Here is a 26,069-nt window from a genome sequence, read left to right on the forward strand (position 1 = left end):
CCAGTCCCTTCCCAGAGGCTATTATCCCCCCACTGCTACTATAGGCACCATCTCTCCCTACTATACCTGCTATCCCACAGCCACAGTCCCTTCCCAAAGGCTATTATCCCCCCACTGCTACTATAGACACCATTGCTTTACTGTACCTACTGTTCTACAAGCATAGTCCCTTGTGATGACATTCTTACCATTGTTACAGGTTCTGCTGAGCTGCCTGCTCAGTCTAGATGTGAATTTGTGATCTCTTGCTACCTACTGGTGCTGCCTGGATTCCCCCTTCCCTTAAAGTTTCCCATTCTCCCTCCACATATACACACAGTTGCTGACAGTGATATAAGAATAATTCAAGCATTTCTCCAGCTGACCTAAGATATAACGATTTCTCTGCAGGCAGGGGTGAATGAAAATGACCTCTATGATGGAGCGTGGTGTGCAGGGAGGAATGATGCGCACCAGTGGATAGAGATAGATGCTCGCAGACTGACCAAATTCACAGGAGTCATTACTCAAGGCAGAAACTCACTCTGGCTGTGAGTATATCAGACTTTTTATACTTTTATATTTCTTGTATTCTATGCAATTCCCCTGTACAATGTATTATAATAAATGGGCAGTAATGTTTGCTTTAAAATCAACTGAATTCATTGAAGTGTCAAGGCTACTAAACAAGACTTGTTTTTGCATTTACTGTCAGTTTTTCTCTATTTATGTGGGTTTAGCAGCCATTTAGCTGGTGCAGTTTCTGTGGCTATTCAATCTATATGTAGTAAAATGTACAACAGATATAAGTAGTATAGTATAGTCAGAAAGTATAGTATAGTTTGTATATGCAGAGTTTGTCCTACTTCCACATGGCCAGTATCAACGCAGTTTACACATGCACAGGGGAAATATGTAATAGATATTCTATGAGAGGAAAAAGAGGGAGATATCTGTGCTGGCCTTGGGCTAGTACCAGGGCCACCATCAGAAACTTTGAGCACAGAATAATTATTGTGTGAGAGGGATGATACTAGTAAATGATGGTGCCAGCAGCAAAAGAAGCTCGTTTCAACAGTGCCCACATTTTCTGCTATATATATTGGTGTGGTCCAAGTTTAGACATGGGATAGCAGACTCATGCTGGGCAAGGGCCTAGCGTATCTTGTCTGCACCTGCAAGCCAGCCTGCTAAATGGACTTAAAGAAGCAACCTGCACCTCAAGGAACCCCTGTCACAGAGCACAGGCCCTTGCCCTGACTTTTCCTGAGGTAATGACTGTTCCTCTCTCTTGCACTTACCAAGCAAAATGGTGCTTGCTCCTCCTCTTCTTCCCTGACAGGAAGTACACACATCCCTGTGGCACAGCTTCATCAACCAAAAGCAAATGTTAGAAAGAAGAACAGACGCAAAAGAACTGTATAACATTTAAGGATAGACTGTTGAATCCTCAAATAAACACGTTTGCCTCAGGCAGACTTTGATTCTAGATATCTCTATAATAGGGAAATTGCCTCACAATTGATGATTCTCTGTATTCGAAACACCTGGCGACTGCTTTAAAAAATCACATGGTGGCATTTGTCAATATAACTTACTTTTTGTTAGGCACATAAGCAAGCACAGCAACTATGTCAATACATATTTTGCCCAGGATGTACTACAGGGAGAGGGAAGTCGCTCATGTAAGGGGGCAGCGCCATAATGGAGCAATAACGTTGATGGGTAGGTCGTTGGATGGGGCTTGGGGCAGAGTCCAGAGTAGGGTAAAATGGCTTAAACAGGAGTAGTGAGTGGGACGTATTGGGACTTAAAGGAAAAGGAGAGGTTGAAAACTGCCCCATCCCTGTGCTAATAAGTGCTAATAAATCAGTCAGCTCATTGGGCGGCAGTGGAATTTACCTTACGTTTTGTAATTCATTGGTGGAGTTTGCCACTGGCTGCCCCTGTCACGCTTCTCTGCGTTGTCTTTAGCTTGATACACAAGTTACATAAGTTTCTTTGAAAATCACATAGTTTTCTAGGCAGATTTTGCAGAAGTTACGTAAATTGCGGATGTAAAGTGACGTAACTTTATGCGTAACTTACGCAATTTGCGCAACTTTTGTGACACAACTGGGCCCCCTTACGAAAGAATATTTCAGAGGGCCTGGTACAACACTAATCCCTCTCCCCCTGATGGTTGCTCTGGTTGGCACTGAAGCCCAAAACATGATGTGCAGCATTTCCGCCTTAATTCTTTGTTAAAGGAAAACTATACCCCCAAACAATATATTGTCTCTATAAAAATATATTGCATAAACAAGCACATATGTAAAGCCCTGCTTCATCTAAATAAATAATTTTCATAAAAATATACTTATTTAGTAGTATGTGCTATTGGGTAATCCTAAATAGAAAATTGCCATTTTAAGAATTAAGGGCCGCCCCCTGGGATCATAGGATTCACAGTGCACACAAACAAGCCAAGGCACACATACATGCTAGGCCCCATCAGCCAATGAATGGGCAGAGTTCTGTCTTTTGCTTTCACACTACTTCCTGTTACAGTTAGAGCTGCATCACTTCCTGTCAGGGAGCACACAGCCCATCACTAAATGGCGGCTCAAGGAAAAGGATGTAAAAGGGCAATATTTACTGATATATAAATTCCTGTTTGGCGAGATTCTTTAATAGGCCACTTAACATAATATAAACTATCTTTTGGCTAAGTACTCTTTATGGGGGTATAGTTTTCCTTTAAGCTGTAGTTCTTTTTTAAGTGCTATATATTTGCCAGTCTGAATGAGGTATAGTTTCTGCTTAAGCCATTGCATTATAACCTCTCCCAGAGTCCCAGGCAAACACCTACATGCCCCGAGATTTCTCTGCAAAGAGTTCATTGTACTGAAGCTAAAGTATTTCAGAGAAAATAATGTGGGGGTGGTGGTATTCTCAGACCTCCCTGATCTGAATTCCAGAATAATAAAGCTACGCCTGTACAGCTAAAAGTACGTTTGCTTTCACTAGCCTGACCTGTCCGGAAAAAAAACTCATGGGTCCCTAGACTTAAAGATCTGTTATGACATGGGAGGTGGATTTGCATTTTAGCACATAAGGTTTAGAAAAATAATTTGATTTTTTACATTTTTTTAATCAGTTTTGTTTTTATTATATGGGAACTAACAGCCCCCAGAAGATGCTGCTGCACACAGGATGGCTGCACAAACCACTAAAGGAGAGAATGTAATCCTGTAAAGGGGGGGTTTACCTTTAATTTAACTTTTACTATAAACAATATTAAGCAACTTTTCAATTGGTCTTCATTATTTATTTCTTATAGTTTTCCAATTAAAGGTATAGAACCCATTATCCAGAATGCTCGGGACCAAGGGTATTCCGAATAAGGGGTCTTTCCGTAATTTGGATCTCCATACCTTAAGTCTACTAAAAAATCAATAAACCATTAATTAAACCCAATAAGCTTGTTTTTGCCCCCAATAAGGATTATTTATATCTTATTTGGGATCAAGTACAGGTACTGTTTTATTATTACAGAGAAAAGGGAATCATTTAACCATGAAATAAACCCAATAGGGCTGTTCTGCCCCCAATAAGGGGTAATTATATCTTAGTTGGGATCAAGTACAGGTACTGTTTTATTATTACAGAGAAAAGGGAATCATTTAACCATTAAATAAACCCAATAGGGCTGTTCTGCCCCCAATAAGGGGTAATTATATCTTAGTTGGGATCAAGTACAGGTACTGTTTTATTATTACAGAGAAAAGGGAATCATTTAACCATGAAATAAACCCAATAGGGCTGTTCTGCCCCCAATAAGGGGTAATTATATCTTAGTTGGGATCAAGTACAGGTACTGTTTTATTATTACAGAGAAAAGGGAATCATTTAACCATTAAATAAACCCAATAGGGCTGTTCTGCCCCCAATAAGGATTATTTATATCTTATTTGGCATCAATTACAAGGTGCTGTTTTATTATTACTGGGAAAAAGGAAATCAGTTTTAAATTTCTGAATTATTTGATTAAAATGGAGTCTATGGGAGATAGGCTTTCCGTAATTCAGAGCTTTCTGGGTTTCCGGATAAGGGGTCCCATACCTGTATTTGCCTTCATCTTCTAACTCTCTCTAGTACAATTATTGAACAATTATTGATGGTGGTTCATCTTTTAGTTTGTTATAAAATGGCCAATTCTAAGCAACTTCTTAATTGGTCTTCAGTATATATTTTATATATATATATATATATATATATATATATATATATATATATATATATATATATATATATATATATATATATTTTAACTCATTGCAGCTTCCAAATGGGCGTCATTGACCCCAGCAACCAAAAACCTTTTGCTCTGTGAGGCTACAATTTTATTGTTATGGTTACGGTTTATAACAAATTCTTCTATCCATGTCCCCTCCTATTCATATACCAGTCTCTCATGTAAACCACTCACTGGTTGCTGAGGTAAATTGGACCCTAGCAACCAAATACATGTTGAAACCCGAAACTGGAGATCTGCTGAACAAAATAAGTTTAAAGGAACTGATTAAACTAATTGCCAGTCCACTGAGAAGCCCCTGATAATGAACTGGTCAAAGGCTGCTGCTTAGAGAAGGGACAGCTTTGTTTGTTTGAAGGTAGATAGGGATCTCTGAACAAAGTACCCTGTTTATAAAGAAATTAGGAGATGAATTCAGAGAACATAGTCCAGCTTTCAAATTTATATATATATGCTTTATATGTACTTTATAATGGATTTTTTTTAATGAAAACAATAGGCTGAATATAATCTAAACATAAATCCTGTTTTAATGTGCTTATTTTTATCAAAGGTGTTTAGGTGTGCACTGTCCTTTTAAGCAAGAGAAAATGCTGTGCCCTGTGTGCCATTTTCTTTCTTTCAGATGCCGGAGGATAAGCCAGTGGCCACCTCAGATTTTATATTTTTATGTAGATTATAAATACAGTTCATCTAATTACACAGCCTCAGCTTAGCCTGCTATACACATAACAATCTATGCCTGAGTGCTGGTACAAATTGGGTCAGCTTGATATTTTGTCCCCCAGTCCAACAATCAGATAATACTGTGATCCTATGGAGAAGGGCATATGAAAGGGATGAAGCAGACCCTGACTGATGACATTTTTTTACCTGCAAGGTAGATATTTTAGAGATATTCTTCTGTCGGGAAGGCTCCATACATGAGCCTATAAACTGCTGATATGTCAAGGGACTCAGTAGGCAGCTTATATCTGCATGTTATGACCTTACCCCTTTCACTCTCATTGTTAAACCAGCCACAGGTTTTCCAAGCAGCAATGTAGTAAATATTTATGAGCCAATCAAGTAAAGCATATTAGATCCAGCTTTGTCTTGTCAAACCTTGACTTGTCTCCTGAGTTTATATGTAAAACCATATTGTGTTATTATTCCTCTTCTCTTATGTAGAAATGAAACATGCTCATTTTTAAACCCACAATTGCCATTACCTAGCATCTTGTTATGCACTGCGTTGCTGGCACAACTGTTCCTGCAGTTAAAAATAAAATATACAAAAATAACTGGTGAATATAAGCCCAGTGGTGCAATGCTCACACGCTTCCGATGGTACCTTTTCATTTCATTTCATAGGATATGTCTATAATGAGGCTAAGTTAGCCTGCAGTCTGTATGGCTGGTCTCATGCTTGCGGAACGCGCTGCGTGGGCTGTAGCAGGTGTCCTGGGGGAGTTATCTGTCTCTCTCACTTGTTCTATTTACAAGGCACCGGCTGTTTCTGTACAACAGTCTGGAGATGTAACACACAAATGGGAAAACAGACGCCTGCCACTGGTGACATTCCTGCGACACTTGCAGCAGGTTGTTGCTAAAGACTTGAGGGCAGATGCTGCGGTGCAGTCAAAGGGGTTGCACATCTGGCTGCGCTGTCTTACGGAGGCTATGCTGGCTGCAAATTTGAAGGGCAGATGAAGCCTTAGGGCCGTGACAAGGGGAGATTAGTCGCGCCGCGTCTAATCTCCCCGCAATGCCATGCCACTGGCTAGAATGTAAATCGGCGGTGAGATGGTATACGCCTCTCAAGGCATCGTGGCTCCACGAATGCCATCCCACCAGCAATTTACATTCTAGTGGGATGACATTGCGGGGAGATTAGTCGCCCGCGACAACAGAGATTTGTCGCGGCGTGACTAATCTCCCCGTGTGTTACTTAGAATCACTTATGTTAAATGTGAAGGGCTGCCATTTTACTATATGGCCAAAGGTATGTGGACACCCCTTATAATTACTGGAATTGGCAATTTAAACCAACTGCCTATGACTACATCTTGCAATGACATTTGTTGACAATTCCCTGTTTCTTGCTTTGTTGAAGTGACAGTTTGGAGCAGGCTCGGGTCTCAGGACAATAATGTCCCATGCAGAATTGCTTGCAGAGAATGAAGCGGAAGGACCTGAATGGCTTGCACAGATAGGGTTACCACCTTTTTATCTTTGCTTTTATCTTTAAGTCCAGGCGGGGTGGGTGATATTGCGGATTGGCCATTGATATCAGGGGGTGGCCAGTTGCACATCATTCACTTCACAGTCCTGTCCAGACAAACAGCCCTTCCGAAAACTGAGTTGTTCGTATGAAAACTGGAAAGGTGGCAACCCTATGCATAGAGCCATGATGTCAAGCCAACTGTGAGGCAGGGCTGAACGCCCAAATTCAGTGCCCAATATGAACTGAAGCAGATGCCGTTAATAATGTTCCTACATACAGTGGAAAGCCTTCCCAGAAAAGTAGGGGCTGCCAAAACAGGACCTAATACTTATAAATACTCTTGGTTTTAGAATGAGATTTTGGATGGGCAGGTATCCAGATACTTGTGGCCATATAGTGCACTTCTCTCCAGGTTAAGCAGCTGTGTAGAATTTAAGTAATACTTTCCACATGTCTCCATTTTGATTCGCTCATGGACGTGACCCCAGCAAGTAAAGTTAGGGGGGTTTGTGGCTGTACAGACTACCCATGCCTTTGGTTGCTGGGGGTAGCAAAAAGCCAGCACTGCCAAGATGTCTAATCCAATGTCATTTGGGTGTGAATGATCCACCCAGGCATTTCTGAGAGCTTATTTTATGTTACCGTTAAGAGAAAAGAAGAATTTGGTTTTAATTTAGTCAGGGTTGGATCATTATCACCCTAATGACACAGGGTTAATTGAGATCCATGAGCTATATCAGATACAACTGTGAATTCTAAAGTACATAGCGGCAGGGGGGATATTCTCCCATATATTTACGTACTCATGTGAAGACACCTGTGAATATTTTTGCAGTGATGTAGAAGATATACGTGGGACTCATGACATCAGACAAACGGAAACAGATGTGAATGAGAACCTACAAACCTAGAGCAGATGAGATTTGTAATTTTCTGGTAGTATTTGCTATGAATGTTTCGTTAAACATAAAATGATTTTGTACAAAACAGATCTGCTGTGAGTTACTAGTGAATGATTAATGCATTGTTGTTTTTCAGTGCTAGGTTTGACTTTGACTTAAATAATACAGGTATGGGATGCTTTATACAGCAATCCATATCCAGAAAGCTCTGAATGAAGGAAAGGCCATCTTCCATAATTTAATATTTTAAAATTGATTTTCTTTTTCTCTGTAATAATAAAACAATACTTTGTACTTGATCCCAACTAAGATATAATGAATCCTTATTGGGGGCAGAACAGTCCTATTGGGTTTATTTAATGGTTAAATGATTCCCTTTTTTCTGTAATAATAAAACAGTACCTGTACTTGATCCCAACTAAGATATAATTACCCCTTATTGGGGCAGAACAGCCCTATTGGGTTTATTTAATGGTTAAATGATTCCCTTTTCTCTGTAATAATAAAACAGTACCTGTACTTGATCCCAACTAAGATATAATTACCCCTTATTGGGGGCAGAACAGCCCTATTGGGTTTATTTAATGGTTAAATGATTCCCTTTTCTCTGTAATAATAAAACAGTACCTGTACTTGATCCCAACTAAGATATAATTACCCCTTATTGGGGGCAGAACAATCCTATTGGGTTTATTTAATGGTTAAATGATTCCCTTTTCTCTGTAATAATAAAACAGTACCTGTACTTGATCCCAACTAAGATATAATGAATCCTTATTGAAGGCAAAACAATCCTATTAGGTTTATTTAATGTTTAAATTATTTTTTTTAGTAGGCTGGAGATCCAAATTACAGAAATATCCCTTCTTTGGAAAACCACAAATCCCGAGGATTCTGGATAACAGGTCCCATACCTGTAATGTATGGTTTTTTTTTTGTAGGAGTGACTGGGTGACATCCTACCGAGTAATGGTCAGCAATGATAGCCACAGTTGGGTTGTTTCCAGAAATGAATCTGGAGAGATGGTGAGTACAAGAGTTATGTGTCATGTATGTATCTTTATTTATAAAGCGCTACTTATGTGCGCAGCTCTGTACAGTAGAATAATATAAACAGGGTATTAAGATAATAGATGAATACAAAGTATTACAATAAGCACAAATAAATACAAGATACAATTGCAATAAGATAAGAGTGAAAGACTCAAGAGGATGAAGGTCCCTGCCCCGTAGAGCTTACAATCTAGATATGCACAGCGCCGGATTTCTAAATGACGCGCCCCGAGGCGCCCCCTACCCCCCCCATTCGCCGTGCGAGTGCGCATGCGCGAACCACCTCCTTCCCCCTCCCCCTGCCGCCGCGCTAACGCACATGCGCCAAAGTTAAAACTCCCATACGGAGCAGTGGGGAGAGGTCCTCATTGCTCCGTATGAGAGCAAAATTTTAAAATTTGCGTGCGGCGGGGTGGCATGCCGCCCCTATGTTTATGCCGCCCAAGGCCCGGGCCTTTGTGGCCTCGCCACAGATCCGGGCCTGGATATGTGGCATGCTGGGTGATTGTGACATCTCACCAGTATTAAATCCACATAAAGTTTGCCTTATTTGCAGTTGTGTTATGTGCACCCCCACTCCCAGGCTGCACTGATTTCTGTTTAGTGAAAAAGCATGAATCTTTTTAGTATCCTTATAATTATTATTTATCATTTTAGCTTTGTCATGCAGTCATATTGACTGTAAAGTTCCTATTAAAATGCTTTGACATTTGGGATAAAAATTAAGGTTGAGAAACATGCACAGAGAGAGAGAAATATGTGGCCCGCAGGTTATACAGACAGCAATTCTTGTTCTTATACAGTAGAAATGGTGGTTCTGCTTTATGTGGGGTAGCGTAAAGCACATTGCTATATCATCTCACATGGTACCATAGTTTAGTGTTGTACTTATATCTTGTATATATCGTAAATGCCATAGTCATAACTGAGCACTAGGGTTGCAGTCAGAAGTTCCTTAACCCCAAAGCTAATGGTTTGTGTGTTTGTCTTGCATTCCAAGATATAGCTCAGCAAACTGTGTCTGCCCTATGAATACAGAACTACCTTCATTCTGCTGCCCTGTATTCATTGCTGATGTTTGGCACAGCCCATCTCTCACTGGTGCCTAGAGGGTTTATCTACAGAGCATTGATCATTGTTCTGATTTTTATCATCATTTTTCATTTAGAAGGAACATTTTTTAAAGAAAAAAATGATATGTAGTGGAAGTTTGATCAAAAGTGAATGTATAAAAGCTCATTAAAATAAGCTGAACAGCTTTTCATTTTTCACAAATGCTCTAAAATGGGTTTATCCTTGACATCCTGGCTTTTAGTTTTACCTGCGGAGGGTTAGTGCCTAACAAATGGTTGGCAGAGAGGCATCAGGTGTGCGCCATAGCATGCATTCATTGTGTGTTCTGAGTGCTGCCTCACATAGCGTTTGATGAAGCTGTCACCCAAAGGCAGCTCCCACCGGAGACAGGAAATCTTTCTGCCCTAGATTTCTATAAGGTTCTTTTATTTCTATATCTCATTGAGCAATCTCAGAGGGGCTGAATTCTCACTCCTGATTGATGTTTTTAATGTATAACAGCGGGAGATCTGATATATGCATTCCTTCCTTCCATACTGTTAACCCATTGCTTCCGGCAGTGCCTGGAGAAAATTGCAGGTATATAAATATGTGGTATGCACCCCTGGTTTATTTTCATATGGCTAATATGCTATGCTGCCCTGAGAGAATGGTCAGAGGTCTTCAGTCTGGTGGCAGAAGTTACCCAACTGGCCTCCATTGAGGAACCAAGATTAGTGCATGGTGGAGGCAGCCAGTAGGCCAGTAAGGGGTAGATGTTTATTAGCTCTCCTATATACTCACAAAAGCCCAACCTGAATGTCAATTAGGGTGATATTTGGGGTAAATTTGCAGTCCTAGATATGTGTGAAAGCCTGGATTAAAGGCCACTAAAAGACTCTTGTGGATATTCCCAGGACCATAGTACTTGATCCTGTACTCTAAGATGGGTTGGACACTCTTATTTTGAAGCCTAGATAGTTCTGGGCTGGTTGTAGAATTTCCCGGTCAGATTGTTTTTGGACAGTACAGAAAATTTAACCCAAATAATATCATTATATATAGAAAACAGGTGGTTGCACATAGCTGTGTTTGTTATAGCTGCCATTTTACATCCTGAATAATGACATAATATGTCATTGCCATTTTAACATCCACAATAATGACATAATATGTCACATTTAGTGTCCAGTGCTCAAGTTTTGGGCCACATTCAATTCAAAGAGGAAAGCTTACTTTATGAAAACACAGTAAACGCCTATGGGGAATCTGGGTTTGGATTAGGAGATGTGTTTTTGTCATCAAATTAAAACTGTCCCTCTATATGAAACAGTGGGGATTGCCCAAGTCTAGTAACCCATATTGACCAATCAGATTTAGAATTAACCAGTCCGCTGAACTAAATAATGCATTGATTGGCTTCTATGGGTTACAAGATTCAAGCCGTTTACCTCTTTTATTACATACATTCCTCTGGATCCTCTGGGTCTAGTCAGGCAGATATATGTCCTGTAAAGCCTGCACAGATAATACAGAACAAGAAAGAAACATATCATTCTTCCAGCTCTTTTTCCCAAGAGGTTCTGCTGCTATCGGACTTAATACTGATATTTAGCGCAGGCAAAATAATTAGAATCTTTGCACTAACCTGGTCCATTCCTCAGCGTCAGTAGCAGTTAAGGTTATTTGATGCAGAGAATCACAAAATGGAATTTGGACAGAAGCCCTCAGAGTCACCACAACACTGCCAGAACCAAGAATATTTCCACAAACTTTATTTTATTGCAGTTTGTGGTTTTTAGTTCAGATGACTGTGTGCAGAAAGTACCATTTCCTCTTGGACCTGTAAATGTAGATATATAAAACAGGCAGGGGGGATAGAGAATTAGGGGGCCCTTGGCAATGAAGGAATGCAGGAGAACCTTCTAAGGGGGTGATTTTTTAAAATAACTTGCAATCTTTCAGTTGTATTAAACTACAACTCCCAGTTTCTCACCACTGCCTTTGGCTCGAATGCCAGCTGGAGGGCTGCAGGTTAGGCATTCTAAAAGTGAGTAAAAAAAAATATTTTATTATATTATTTGCACTGTTTAGCTACATCATCCCCTGCAGGGGCTTCCTAGTGTTGGGGCCCCAGGCTCCTGTCCTTTCTGCCCTTCCCTTAGATGTGCTATAATTCTAAATCCTGTTAGTCTGTGCAAATTGTCAGCTGAAGCTGAATAAGGGGAAGATCTCCATGAGTAATCAGTCCTTGCTCTTCTATCTCTACATGTATATTTCATTACCGACAGCCCATTTCTCCCTACTGCAGCATCATAATGTCTGTTCTAATTAGGAATACGTGGCTTTCTTTATGTTGCTGATCGATCCATTCCTGGAAGAACAAGTCTGACTCATTTAGTTTAGGCAGCAGAACTAATGGGAAGAGAGACCTACAATGAAAAATGTTTCATATATTATCCCCCAGCAGAATGCATACTTTCCTGTTTCCATTCATAAATCTGCCCTGTGTGTGCGCTACAGGCTGATCCCTTGCCTATCACCTAATACATAAGATGGGGTGGATTGGAATGGCCATTAAGGTAGTCACCAAGCGAGCGGATCTTCTCCTGATATGCCCACCTAGGTGGCCCGATCCGAGGGAATAATCAAACCTGCCCGATTGCGATCTGGCCAATTTCAGGCTAGATTTTGGTTGGGGAGGCCCGTCACTGGTGCCCATACAAGGGCAGATAAGATGCTGAATCAATCTAAAGGACCGATATCGGCAGATGAAATTGGCCATCTTTAATCCACTGGGATATCTATGCCAGAGGAACAACCAGCAAGTGTGGTACTGGGCTAAGCCTGCAGGGGAAATAGATGGGGGACTACTGCTCGCATTTAGCATTCATTTGCTCAAGACCAGGGATAAACCTTTTTTACTTATGAGCCACATTCAGTTGGCAAAAGAGTTAGGGAGCAACACAAGAATGACAAAATGTTCCTGGAGGTGTCAAAAAGGGCTATGATTGGATATTTAGTAGGTCCTATGTGGCGGCTCTGTTTGGCAGTACATCTGGTTTTATGCAAACAAAACTTGCCTCCTAACCAAAAATAAACACCTACTTTAAGGCCACTGGGAGCAACATTCATGGGGTTAGGGAGCAACATGTTGCTTGTGAGCCACTGGTTGGGGATCACTGCTCAAGTTGTTCAGTAATTGCTACCAGTGCTGGCTTATGGCATATGGGGAGATTTTGAGTGGGCAGGCATTTTATAGCTCCGTGAGCAGGTGAAAATACGCTTGAAACCAAGTCCCAGCAGTGGCCCAAAAGTTCTAGTGCTTGAGTGCTTTTTTGAGATGCAATTGTCACTCAAATATGCACCAGTAAGCATTTCAGGTTGATAACTTCTACTTAAAGTCAATGAGGGGTAATTTGAAGCATTTTTCCCCCACTGAGATATAAAACTGCCAGATTACATAACCCCTTAATTAGTCCATGTGCCATTGCCCTTATATTAATGGATCTCAAGACATTTTCCAGTTCCAAGCCCCCCTTGGAGGTTGAAGCTTTGGTTAGAACTCCAAGAGGTTAGATATAACAAGGTTACATATACTGTAGGAAAATATCAGTGTATCAGCCATTCAGCCATGCTTCCAAGAATATCTAGGACAGTAAATACCCGTTTACCCTAACTCGCATCCTAATTGACTGTCATGCTGAGCTTTCAGGTTTATCTAGAAGAGCAAATAGACTGCCGACTTCAGACGGAGCCCCCCATGCCACTACCCACCATGCACACAGGAACCATAGCCTTATATCAGGGATCCCCAACCTTTTAAACCCCTGAGCAACATTCAAATGGAAAAAGTGTTGGGGAGCAACACAAGCATGGAAAAAGTTCCTGGGGGTGTCAATAAGTGCTATAATTGGCTATTTGGTAGCCCCTATGTGGACTGGCAGCCTACAGAAGGCTCTGTTTGGCAATTACACTGGGTTTTATGCAACCAAAACTTGCCTCTTAATCAGAAATTCAAAAATAAGCACCTGCTTTGAAGCCACTGGGAGCAACATCCAAGGGATTGGGGAGCAACATGTTACTCACGAGCCACTGGTTGGGGATCACTGCCTTATTTTGATTGCTTAGCTATGGAACTGTTTAGGCTTTATGGTCTTTACTTTGTAATATGCATTGTCAGAACTGCAAATTTTGGGTGATACCTTTCTAAGCAGCCAGTAAGACTATAAGTCTCTGGCGCAGTCAATATGGCCACATGACGACCCATGGCATTTGGGCAGCTTATTTGAGGTGACCCTAGCACAAATGCTATAACGCAGAACTTTACCTTGTAGCTGCATGACAGGCTGTACCTTAATAGCTTTTTCAGGCAAACAGCGAGAAAGAGATTCCTGTCCTAAATGAACTTCCAGAGCCCTTGACAGGACGTTATATTAGGATCAACCCTCGTTCCTGGTATGGAGATGGGAACATCTGCATGAGGATTGAAATCCTTGGATGTCCTTTACCAGGTTGGTAGATGTGTTGTTGAAGATGCAGTTTTGCAGGCTTATGGGATAATATAATAAAGGGGTTATGTAATAAAAGGCACTCATTTTGCCCAGAACCCATAGCAACCAATCAGCAGGTAGAATTTACTGGTCCCCTGTTTTAAAGCATCTTATTAGTTGCTGCTACTAGGCAACTTAGTGCCTTTAGATGCCCAGCATCTCTATAGAATGTATTTTTCATCAACATGAAGTTTGCTGTGCAAATTGCCTCACTGAGAACACAAGCATTAACACTGTCCTATACACAGACCCAAATAATTACTATCACAGACGCAATGAGATGACAACGTCAGACAACCTGGACTTCCGACATCACAATTATAAGGAGATGAGGCAGGTATGTGGTTCCTCCTTATTGCTCTGCTACATACTATGCAATTCTGTATTAGTAAACACAATGTATTCTTCTTTCTTGTTGTTATATACTGTATTATATCTTTTTCTCTCCCTGCTATACTGTTATATACAGTACCTGCCTGTTCCACTATTACATACTGTATTACTGATTTGAATGGTCACCTACAAGTTGCTATGGGCACCAATCTCCAATGTTAATAAATTCACCCTTTACTGTACTGTCCCTCCTGTCCATGTGATCCGATCGTTTAGCCTGAGGCCCGAATGTCAGATCAATCCAATATCCCCCACCTCAAGGTGAACATATTGGGGAAAGCTACGCTTTTTTGACGCCATTGCCAAACTAGTGGATCTTTCATTGTGCGACCAACTTTAGATACTTAGTTATAGTATACTGTACTTCTTTTCCACTTCCATTCTTACATAGACTGCCATATACTGCACTGTACCTCTCTCTCACTGTTACGTATTTTACCCCCCTGCCCCACTGTTTGTCTCTTGGAATTTGTCTCCTTTGCATTAGCTGATGAAGGTGGTGAACGAGATGTGCCCCAACATCACACGCGTGTATAACATTGGCCGAAGCCATCAAGGCCTGAAGCTGTATGCAATGGAAATGTCTGATAACCCCGGGGAGCACGAAGTTGGTTAGGAGAATAAACCCGCTCTGTGTATGTCCTGCCTGTCTCTTCTATGTCTTTTCTGCACTCTGCATATTGCCCTAAACACCTCCTGTATTGCGGTTTCACAGCTTATCTGCCCCTTTTACCACACCTTGCATTTGCCCTGTCTGTGTGTGTGATGCAATGCTTACACATGGTATGCGCTGCACCCCCTATTTAGTTGCATATCTCTATATTTTAATATGCACTTGTCTTTTTTTGTGCTGCCATTGCTGGATTAAAGTAGGATTGAAGAAAGAAAATATATTTTCCCTTTAAAGGAAAATAAATAAGAAGTGCTTGTAGCTTGGATCCAGTGCTTCTTATCCATGTATTTGCTTTTATCCATAAATGTGGGAGGTCTATACTGATTTCCTATACCAAGGCTGATATGACAGAATGTACTAGCTCTTGGGGGTAGGGGTGGCATAGTTTAACAACAGCTAAAGGACAGAGATTGAAAAGTACAACTTTTTATCAATAATAGGGCTCCAAAGATGTGGCTTTTGCCACAATTAATATCTGAGAACTTCCTTGGCTTCTTGTGACCAAGAGCAGATGTTGCTTTGGCAATTTCAAAAGCTGAAGTGTCCAAAATGGCAGCTTCACTCATACCATATGTATCATTTCTAGTGTGCAGAGATGGAGGTTGCTCCTAGAGGTTGCTGCTTCTGCCAACATTTTTCTAAATATGATCTATGGGGAAAGCATGCTGGGAGTTATAGCCAAACAACATCTGGTGTCCATTGGTAAATCATCATTGAGCTATACTCAGATTACAGTGTTTTTTGGGGAAATCAGATTTATGCTACCTTAATAATATGCAGCAAATGTCCAGCGCCTTTCCTTTTTAGCCACATATACCTGTGCTTGGTCAGATCCAGTACATGCCAGTGTGCCCCAGTGGGTTAATACCAAGGCCTTTATTGGAGAGAAGGATGCTGACTGGCTTTGAGCTTCTCAGAATGGGAGACTTCTCCTCAGGTGTTGCTGTTTTACCTCTGCAGGGGAGCCAGAGTTCCGTTACATGGCCGGAGCACATGGCAATGAGGTTTTAGGCCGGGAGCTTCTTCTCCTCTTGATGCAGTTCCTGTGCCAGGAATATCAAGCTGGCAACAAGCGAATCCGCCACCTGATCACCAACACACGCTTACACTTCCTGCCGGCTGTCAACCCCGATGGCTTTGATAAGGCTGCCGACCTGGTGAGGAATCTTTCTAGTTTTGCTGACGTTTCCCAGAACCTAAAATTCATTATTTTACATTTTCCCTCACGTTTGCTGTTTCCTGCAAGGCAATACTGGCTGCTCTGGCAGAAAAGGAATGTCTGTCTGACGCAGACATTTTTGTGCCTCATTAAAACTTGAGGGAAAGTGTGCCATCTTCCATTTATTTAAAATAAGCTAGACATAATAGTGCATGGCATACAGAACATTCTTTCTCTGAATGAAAGTATTTATGTATACATATATGCAATTGGGCCTCTCCATAAATTCCATTAGAACAGTGCAATACAGTTTTAACTGCCATTCTGTATAATTCTATGAGAGTTCCTTTGCTGAAGCAGCTCCCACATGTTGGGGAGCAGGTATGCTCTGAGAAAACCACTGTATATGCTATATTTTCTAATTAAGAAAATAAATACCCATCCCTAATACTCTTAGGTCTAATAAAATACCCCATCTGAAGTTGTCTGCAGTATGGAATGGGCAATATCCCATCTATTCACCCCATATCCGCCTCCTATCTATTCACCTAAATTGATGCAACTGCATGTTTGCATCATTGCAAGTCATGCACAGTTTTGCCTAATATTTTCAATATTAAGTCTGCTTGTCATCATTTCCAGTGTTTAGGGGCATGGTCACCCTGTTCTTTTGGCGCAAGTGTGCTGTGCCAGTTAATGCAGGTCACTAAGGGAACTCTGGAGCTATCACCTGGTCAGGAGGTGGTGGTAGCTCCATGGTTCCCCTGCATCAATAGGAGCATTAGCACCTGATTCAGAACAGAAGGCTGGAAGTGGCACTGAGCACAACTACTAAAAATGGCTTGGATTCATTCCAATCCAGGATTTGGTGCCTCCCTAGAGCCTACCTCCTACACCTGTATTTGTGTAGAAATTCTGTTTTTGTGCAGCTGCAACTACTTTTGCGTTTGTAAATGAGCCCTTATGTGTTATAAATAATAATGATACTATTAGTTAGGAACTGACAGTTCTGCCTTGTCACTTTATAGTACAAGAGGTTTTAGGACTTTTTTCCAGAGTTCAAGTCCCTGTTTAAGGTCCATTGCCCACTAACTTAATCATTAGTTGACATATATGGAGCAAAAGTACCAAATATATATCAGCATGAATGCATGTGTTCAGCCAACCAGGCCTTCAAAGTAGGCCCCCAGACATGGTTTGGGTCTCTCTAGGGTTTGAGCTTCCACTTGAGTTTGGAAACCACTACTGTATAGAACTTGTTGTGATCTTGTCAACCTGTAACAAGCCCCAAATACATTGCTGTGCTCTTGTATTCACAGGGTTCAGAGTTAGGTGGGTGGTCACTTGGCCGTTGGACGTCTGATGGCATTGACATAAATAACAACTTTCCAGACTTAAACTCATTGCTGTGGGAGGCTGAAGACCGACCAAGGAATATCCGCAGAGTCCCCAACCATCACATCCCTATTCCGGATTGGTTCCAGCATGAAAATGCCACAGTGAGACTTTGTTTTTATTCTGTAAATGCATATGCCAGGCATGAACAACCTTAGGCATAAAGTAGAAGTTCTGCATCTAAGGGTGAAATGTTATAAAATCTTTAGTTTCTAGTACTATATTCTTTTCTTTTCTGTTAAGTGTTTTGGAAGCATTCAAGCGATTGTATGGAAATGTTGCAGGTGGTTTGGCTCAGTTCCCGTAGAAGTGAAGTGGGTGGATGAGAGTAGGGGGATTTCAGCTGATTGTATTATTCTGCATTATGAGAAAACAGTGTTATCCTAAACTTTTGTTCCCTGAACACCTGTCTATCTAAAATCTCTAAGGCCTATGGTACATGTGATGTATTCTCCTCCATGATCAAAACCTTCAAATGAGCATTCTCTGCATAAAATCTGCCTGATGCTGCTAGTGTTCCAAGGGAATGACAGGCTGCACAGTCATGGAGAATACTCTCCAAGTGCTATGGACCTTAAGATGTAGAATGTTCAAGAATAGATGAGTAATTTGTCTATACTACGTATTACTGCCCAACCCTTTCCCCTAGCATTTAAACAATGGCATTCCTTTCTTAACATCCCAGAGCAGGCATCAGAATGTTTCTGTTTCCCACATACTTGGCTCATCATTCCTACGGAAAAAAAGTAGAATATGGCACCAGTGACTGTATCGAGGTCTGTAAAATATAGGTCTAACCCTGGCATCTGCTCTTACACTTCTACGGACTTTCACAGTGACAGGGAATAGAGAGAGTCTAGTGTGGTTCTTAGATCATTCTGTTAATTTGTTTCTATAGGTTGCCATGGAAACTCGTGCCCTTATCACTTGGATGGAGAAGATCCCCTTTGTGCTGGGGGCAAATCTTCAGGGAGGGGAGCTGGTGGTGTCCTACCCTTATGACATGGTACGTTCTCCTTGGAAGACCCAGGAGTATACTGAAACCCCAGATGACCATGTTTTCCGTTGGCTGGCCTATTCCTATGCCTCTACCCATCGGCATATGACAGACTCCAGCCGCAGGCCCTGCCACTCTGAGGACTTCAACAAAGAAGAAGGCACGGTGAATGGGGCATCATGGCACACAGTGGCTGGAAGTAGGTGCAAGTACAGTAGAGCCTGATTTAATTCTGTAACAAATATGCCATTTCTTGCCAGCAGTTGCTTTCCATTTTACTGTTCTGTGACAAAATATATTGCTTATAATGCTGGTCATACATAGGCTGGAGATTCAGCAGCTTATTGGCCCATGTATCACTGAGGTGGGATATCTGGCAAGCAGATATCTCTATTATATAAAACTATATAACTGGTGAGAATCATTGCCCATTGTATTACCTCCAGTCAGAGCCACCTTCTCATCTTTATTAACAGGCATTAATGACTTTAGCTACCTACACACCAACTGCTTTGAGATTTCAATATATCTGGACTGTGATAAATACCCTCATGAGAGCGAGTTACCAGAACAATGGGAAAATAACCGGGAGTCCCTCATTGTTTTCATGGAGCAGGTAAGCACTTGGATTGGCTAATTAAATAGTGCTGTATGGTAACTCCAACCCCTCTGCCAGATCTTGTTTAGTGAAGTTCAAGCAGGGGTGTTGGGGTAAGAGCTGGAAATATAGCATTTTTAGTTCTGTCTGTATGTTCTCTCATTTGTTCAGCACTATAAATATACTTGGAACATTATAAATAACTGATAATAACAGTTATTATCCTTCTGTGATCTGAAGGCGTCTATGATGGGAACAAAATCGTTTGAGTTTTATCTTAGTTTTGTTAGGCAACATGCTGCTAAGTATGAATTCCCATGGAGAATATAAGAAATGCAGATATTCTACTTGCCCTCTACAGAGAAGAGAGGAATTTATGTATTCATTTTTTTGCAGTCTGCATCCTTATTAATTGCTTAATAGCACTTAATAGAAATTGAAAAGTATATATAACCCGTTCTTGGCACACTCCCGTAGAACAGGATCACATTCACTCTTCTTGGCTGTTAGCTATTTGCAATCCAGTAAACCCTGAAAACCTCTTTGCTATGTTGAAAGATACTGGGAAACTGGGATTTACAGGGCAGTGTCTCCACCTAGTGGGCACTAAGGAGTAGATCTCAGTACACTAGGAAAATAAATCACACACAAGCATAAACTTTATATAAATGTAAAGAAATAATGGGCATCTAATACAAATGACAAATCCTGCACTGGGGTTACATGGGGACCTATCTGTCTTACTAGCAGATAACACTTTCTGACTGTCTAACTTGCAAAGTCCTTTCACAGCCCCACAACCAACTCTGGATGGGATTAATACATTCACAGTTAGTTTAATGCAATATATCCCTTCCCAAAAGCTCTTGGACCCCAGGTAGCTCTACCTGCCCCAAAGTACCTCTCCCTTTGGTTAAGGCAGTTGCTACCATGTAGCAGGCTCACAATCAACACCTGTACTCACACCGGGACACCCTAGGATGGCAACAGTTATCCACAGGCAGATGAGCAGGATGCGGAACACTCTTTCTCTTTAGGGCTGGAGCTTAAAGCTTGTCCCAAGATGAGAACCCATAGCTTTCGGTGTCACCGTCGGCTCCTTTACTTTCCACGCCGTACTCTCACTCTCTCTGGATCTGGCTCTGGCTGGCTACTGCACTAGGGTTTCCTTTATAACCCCTGGTTTGGCTCCAAGCAAGGCTCTCCCTGGGTCCTCCTCTTTTCCAATTGGATTGCTCTCCAGCCTGTAACCAAGCTGGATGATGAGAGGAATGGGTCCTCTCATCCCCTACATATATATACCCCAAGGAGGGCAGGTTGATTAAATGGTGAGGAGCACAGAGGAACAACCATGTTTGGGGGATGTATAATTATTGCCATAGGATTAAAAGTACTGTCCTGAGTAGTGAGGCTCATACAGCGACCCTATTTATATATAAACCCTAGATAGATGCCATACAGCAATATGTGCCCTTTAATTTGCTCCTACTCAACCATAGCACAGTTCACATCATGACATAAAGACTATAGCTCAGAAGATTCCTGTCAGAGCTCTCTGTAAAGGGGTCCGAGTAGGGGTAAATGCCATGGGCCCTGCATATTATGTGGCCATGCAGACCTTCAGGTTAGAAGAATTTGGAAAATCTAAATAGAATACCACAGTAGTAATGGGGATAATAGCTTCTGGGAAGGGACTGTGTGTGTGGGATAGCAGGTATAGTAGGGAGAGATGGTGCCTATAGTAGCAGTGGGGGGGATAATAGCTTCTGGGAAGGGACTGTGTGTGTGGGATAGCAGGTATAGTAGGGAGAGATGGTGCCTATAGTAGCAGTGGGGGGATAATAGCTTCTGGGAAGGGACTGTGTGTGTGGGATAGCAGGTATAGTAGGGAGAGATGGTGCCTATAGTAGCAGTGGGGGGATAATAGCCTCTGGGAAGGGACTGTGTGTGTGGGATAGCAGGTATAGTAGGGAGAGATGGTGCCTATAGTAGCAGTGGGGGGATAATAGCCTCTGGGAAGGGACTGTGTGTGTGGGATAGCAGGTATAGTAGGGAGAGATGGTGCCTATAGTAGCAGTGGGGGGATAATAGCCTCTGGGAAGGGACTGTGGCTGTGGGATAGCAGGTATAGTAGGGAGAGATGGTGCCTATAGTAGCAGTGGGGGGATAATAGCCTCTGGGAAGGGACTGTGTGTGTGGGATAGCAGGTATAGTAGGGAGAGATGGTACCTATAGTAGCAGTGGGGGGATAATAGCCTCTGGGAAGGGACTGTGGCTGTGGGATAGCAGGTATAGTAGGGAGAGATGGTGCCTATAGTAGCAGTGGGGGGATAATAGCCTCTGGGAAGGGACTGTGGCTGTGGGATAGCAGGTATAGTAGGGAGAGATGGTGCCTATATTCGCAGTGGGGGGATAATAGCCTCTGGGAAGGGATTGGGGCTGTGGGATAGCAGGTATAGTAGGGAGAGATGGTGCCTATAGTAGCAGTGGGGGGGATAATAGCCTCTGGGAAGGGACTGTGGCTGTGGAATAGCAGGTATAGTAGGGAGAGATGGTGCCTATAGTAGCAGTGGGATAATAGCCTCTGGGAAGGGACTAGGGCTGTGGGATAGCAGGTATAGTAGGGAGAGATGGTGCCTATATTCGCAGTGGGGGGATAATAGTCTCTGGGAAGGGATTGGGGCTGTGGGATAGCAGGTATAGTAGGGAGAGATGGTGCCTATAGTAGCAGTGGGGGGATAATAGCCTCTGGGAAGGGACTGTGGCTGTGGGATAGCAGGTATAGTAGGGAGAGATGGTGCCTATAGTAGCAGTGGGATAATAGCCTCTGGGAAGGGACTAGGGCTGTGGGATAGCAGGTATAGTAGGGAGAGATGGTGCCTATAGTAGCAGTGGGGGATAATAGCCTCTGGGAAGGGACTGGGGCTGTGGGATAGCAGGTATAGTAGGGAGAGATGGTGCCTATAGTAGCAGTGGGATAATAGCCTCTGGGAAGGGACTGGGGCTGTGGGATAGCAGGTATAGTAGGGAGAGATGGTGCCTATAGTAGCAGTGGGGGGATAATAGCCTCTGGGAAGGGATTGGGGCTGTGGGATAGCAGGTATAGTAGGGAGAGATGGTGCCTATAGTAGCAGTGGGGGGGGATAATAGCCTCTGGGAAGGGACTGTGGCTGTGGGATAGCAGGTATAGTAGGGAGAGATGGTGCCTATAGTAGCAGTGGGGGGATAATAGCCTCTGGGAAGGGACTGTGGCTGTGGGATAGCAGGTATAGTAGGGAGAGATGGTGCCTATAGTAGCAGTGGGGGATAATAGCCTCTGGGAAGGGACTGTGGCTTTGGGATAGCAGGTATAGTAGGGAGAGATGGTGCCTATAGTAGCAGTGGGGGGATAATAGCCTCTGGGAAGGGACTGGGGCTGTGGGATAGCAGGTATAGTAGGGAGAGATGGTGCCTATAGTAGCAGTGGAGGGATAATAGCCTCTGGGAAGGGACTGGGGCTGTGGGATAGCAGGTATAGTAGGGAGAGATGGTGCCTATAGTAGCAGTGGGGGGATAATAGCCTCTGGGAAGGGACTGGGGCTGTGGGATAGCAGGTATAGTAGGGAGAGATGGTGCCTATAGTAGCAGTGGGGGGATAATAGCCTCTGGGAAGGGACTGTGGCTGTGGGATAGCAGGTATAGTAGGGAGAGATGGTGCCTATAGTAGCAGTGGGGGGATAATAGCCTCTGGGAAGGGACTGTGGCTGTGGATAGCAGGTATAGTAGGGAGAGATGGTGCCTATAGTAGCAGTGGGGGGATAATAGCCTCTGGGAAGGGACTGGGGCTGTGGGATAGCAGGTATAGTAGGGAGAGATGGTGCCTATAGTAGCAGTGGGGGGATAATAGCCTCTGGGAAGGGACTGGGGCTGGGGGATAGCAGGTATAGTAGGGAGAGATGGTGCCTATAGTAGCAGTGGGGGATAATAGCCTCTGGGAAGGGACTGGGGCTGTGGGATAGCAGGTATAGTAGGGAGAGATGGTGCCTATAGTAGCAGTGGGGGGATAATAGCCTCTGGGAAGGGACTGGGGCTGTGGGATAGCAGGTATAGTAGGGAGAGATGGTGCCTATAGTAGCAGTGGGGGGATAATAGCCTCTGGGAAGGGACTGGGGCTGTGGGATAGCAGGTATAGTAGGGAGAAATGATGGATTGTGCCTGTAATAGCAGTGTGCATAATAGCCCTATACACCCACCAACTACCCCAGTTTGTCAGGAGATGCTAGGCCCTATTTAAACAGTTATACTTTATCTAAATAATGGGGTTTCACAAAGCCTGTTTGGCACCGGGCCACACCACTCATAAAGATGGCCCTAATTCTTGTAAGTGCTCCTCCTATAATTGGCGTCATCTTTGCTGAGAGCCCAGTCTAAACGGCTAAACTGGGCCAGTGCCGGCCCTTATTGCATAGCTGGGATTCATCTATTTAATGACAGCGTCTGTTTCCTTGCGGTGGAGACTTATTATCCAGTTCACGATTTCCCCATCTGCAATGAATTTTCATGGGTTGATGTACAGTACCAAAATGTGATTTCTTTTGCTCATTACCCAGGTTCACCGTGGGGTGAAGGGAGTTGTGAGAGATGTGTATGGACGGGGGATTGCCAGTGCCATTATATCAGTGGAAGGCATTAACCATGACATTCGCACAGGTAACATATTCACTGCTTGTTCTGCAGGTCGGAGAGGATTCAAGGAATCCATGAATCCTTTGGGAGTGTAATCTTCCTGCGCCACAAGTTATGCGCTCAGCGCCACTTCCTATTGATTTCCTTGATATGACCCAATGTTCTGTTTTATTTAAACCTCTCAGCTTGTCTTATGTTGGTTTAACGTCTTAAAATCATGAGTGACACTGCAGAATACATAGATGACTGATTTTTTTCATGGCCTTCTGCCTTTAAACGAAAAGGAAAGGTAAAAAACTCAGTTAGTCCTCTATTCAAAGAAACACAGGGTTTCTTTTCTCTTTTTTTGTAAACATGATGTTCCAGTGTCTGACTTCCTCTCTCAGAAACATCCTTAATTCCAGTGGCCAGAGTCTGGGCAGTTCTCTTCTCTCTGCCCTCTCCTGCCCCCCCTCCCACCAGAATGCTAAGAACTTCCTCCCCCCACCCTTAGGAATGTGTGATCTGAGCTATAATGGCCAGACTGCAGGCGGGAAACTACTTAAAATGGCAGCTGCTATCTTAAGCAAACAGAGAAAGCTTCTAAGCTGTTTACTCAGGTATGGTAATGGTTTCCTGCAGAATAAATATAGAGTTCTAGGTGGCACTAATGTGGCAAATCTATTGGCAGTAAAATGCCAAAATGACTTTCCTTCTCCTTTAATTGCCAGATTATTTAATTACCTTTCTGATTGGTAGCTATGGGTTATTACACCAAGTGCAAACTGTGTGAGTTTTTATTACCCCACATTGTCAACTCTTCCCAATTTACCATCTAGTATATTTCTCATACATTTTCATGGTCTATGCCCCTCACATTGACTGAAAGCATCTTCTTTTCCAGGTTTATCTTAAGCAGTGGTGCAGCCAGGGGGAAATCATACTAAGGCTTAGTTATCTATATTAAGTGAAGTGGTTCAACCTGTGTTCCCTTTGTGGTGGAACTACAGCTCTCCGTGTCGCCCATCAGACATCTTGTAAGGGGTCATTTACCAAGTGCAGGGCAGGGGGCAAAGTGCATAAAACAGGTGCAAACTGCCTTGTGCATTTGTAGTAATGAGGCACAATTTGTATGTACCCCATGAATACAGCTCTGTATACAGACTTGTACCTGTAGAGCCATTAGGGCATTATATATAGTATCCCCTGCGATTCTATATCTTTATATTTAGGAAGAGAATACATGGGCTCGTTGCCTGTGAGTGTATATACAGCAGGAGCCATTTGCACGCTGTTCTTCCGAGAAATAAGGTCTGTGCTTCTTGTTGGCCCCGGGACCAGATCTCTCCTGGAGATTCTCCTAGAAAAGATGTAACATGGCGAGACTGAGCATTAGCTACATGAGTAATGTTTCTCATAAACTTCAACTATCACCTTTCTGCAGAAATTCCTTCCAACTTCTTAGCATAAGAATTCTGCTTATCTTATTCACTGCAGGTTATCCTGTATGCTCACTGTAACCCATCCCTGCAATGTACGGTCTCCTGTATGCTCACTGTAACCCATCCCTGCAATGTACGGTCTCCTGTATGCTCACTGTAACCCATCCCTGCAATGTACAGTCTCCTGTATGCTCACTGTAACCCACCCCTGCAATGTACGGTCTCCTGTATGCTCACTGTAACCCACCCCTGCAATGTACGGTCTCCTGTATGCTCACTGTAACCCATCCCTGCAATGTACGGTCTCCTGTATGCTCACTGTAACCCATCCCTGCAATGTACAGTCTCCTGTATGCTCACTGTAACCCACCCCTGCAATGTACGGTCTCCTGTATGCTCACTGTAACCCACCCCTGCAATGTACGGTCTCCTGTATGCTCACTGTAACCCACCCCTGCAATGTACGGTCTCCTGTATGCTCACTGTAACCCATCCCTGCAATGTACGGTCTCCTGTATGCTCACTGTAACCCACCCCTGCAATGTACGGTCTCCTGTATGCTCACTGTAACCCACCCCTGCAATGTACGGTCTCCTGTATGCTCACTGTAACCCATCCCTGCAATGTACGGTCTCCTGTATGCTCACTGTAACCCATCCCTGCAATGTACAGTCTCCTGTATGCTCACTGTAACCCACCCCTGCAATGTACGGTCTCCTGTATGC

At 42.9% G+C, this 26,069-nt stretch overlaps 1 protein-coding gene across 1 annotated transcript in view; it reads left to right on the forward strand.

Annotated features, from left to right (window-relative positions):
* The window catches only part of cpxm2 (carboxypeptidase X (M14 family), member 2), a 59,148-nt gene that overhangs the window by 19,421 nt on the left and 13,658 nt on the right, over positions 1 to 26,069 (forward strand). Inside the window, exons 5-14 of the mRNA XM_031905942.1 lie at positions 391 to 530; positions 8,326 to 8,410; positions 13,854 to 14,004; positions 14,292 to 14,380; positions 14,924 to 15,047; positions 16,070 to 16,266; positions 17,588 to 17,767; positions 18,562 to 18,859; positions 19,137 to 19,276; positions 23,848 to 23,947. Of these exons, the coding sequence (XP_031761802.1) occupies positions 391 to 530; positions 8,326 to 8,410; positions 13,854 to 14,004; positions 14,292 to 14,380; positions 14,924 to 15,047; positions 16,070 to 16,266; positions 17,588 to 17,767; positions 18,562 to 18,859; positions 19,137 to 19,276; positions 23,848 to 23,947 (1,504 nt within the window). The remainder of the gene's footprint in view (positions 1 to 390; positions 531 to 8,325; positions 8,411 to 13,853; positions 14,005 to 14,291; positions 14,381 to 14,923; positions 15,048 to 16,069; positions 16,267 to 17,587; positions 17,768 to 18,561; positions 18,860 to 19,136; positions 19,277 to 23,847; positions 23,948 to 26,069) is intronic.

The sequence above is a fragment of the Xenopus tropicalis genome, chromosome 7, assembly GCF_000004195.4.
Source record: "Xenopus tropicalis strain Nigerian chromosome 7, UCB_Xtro_10.0, whole genome shotgun sequence".
Lineage (NCBI taxonomy): Eukaryota > Metazoa > Chordata > Amphibia > Anura > Pipidae > Xenopus > Xenopus tropicalis.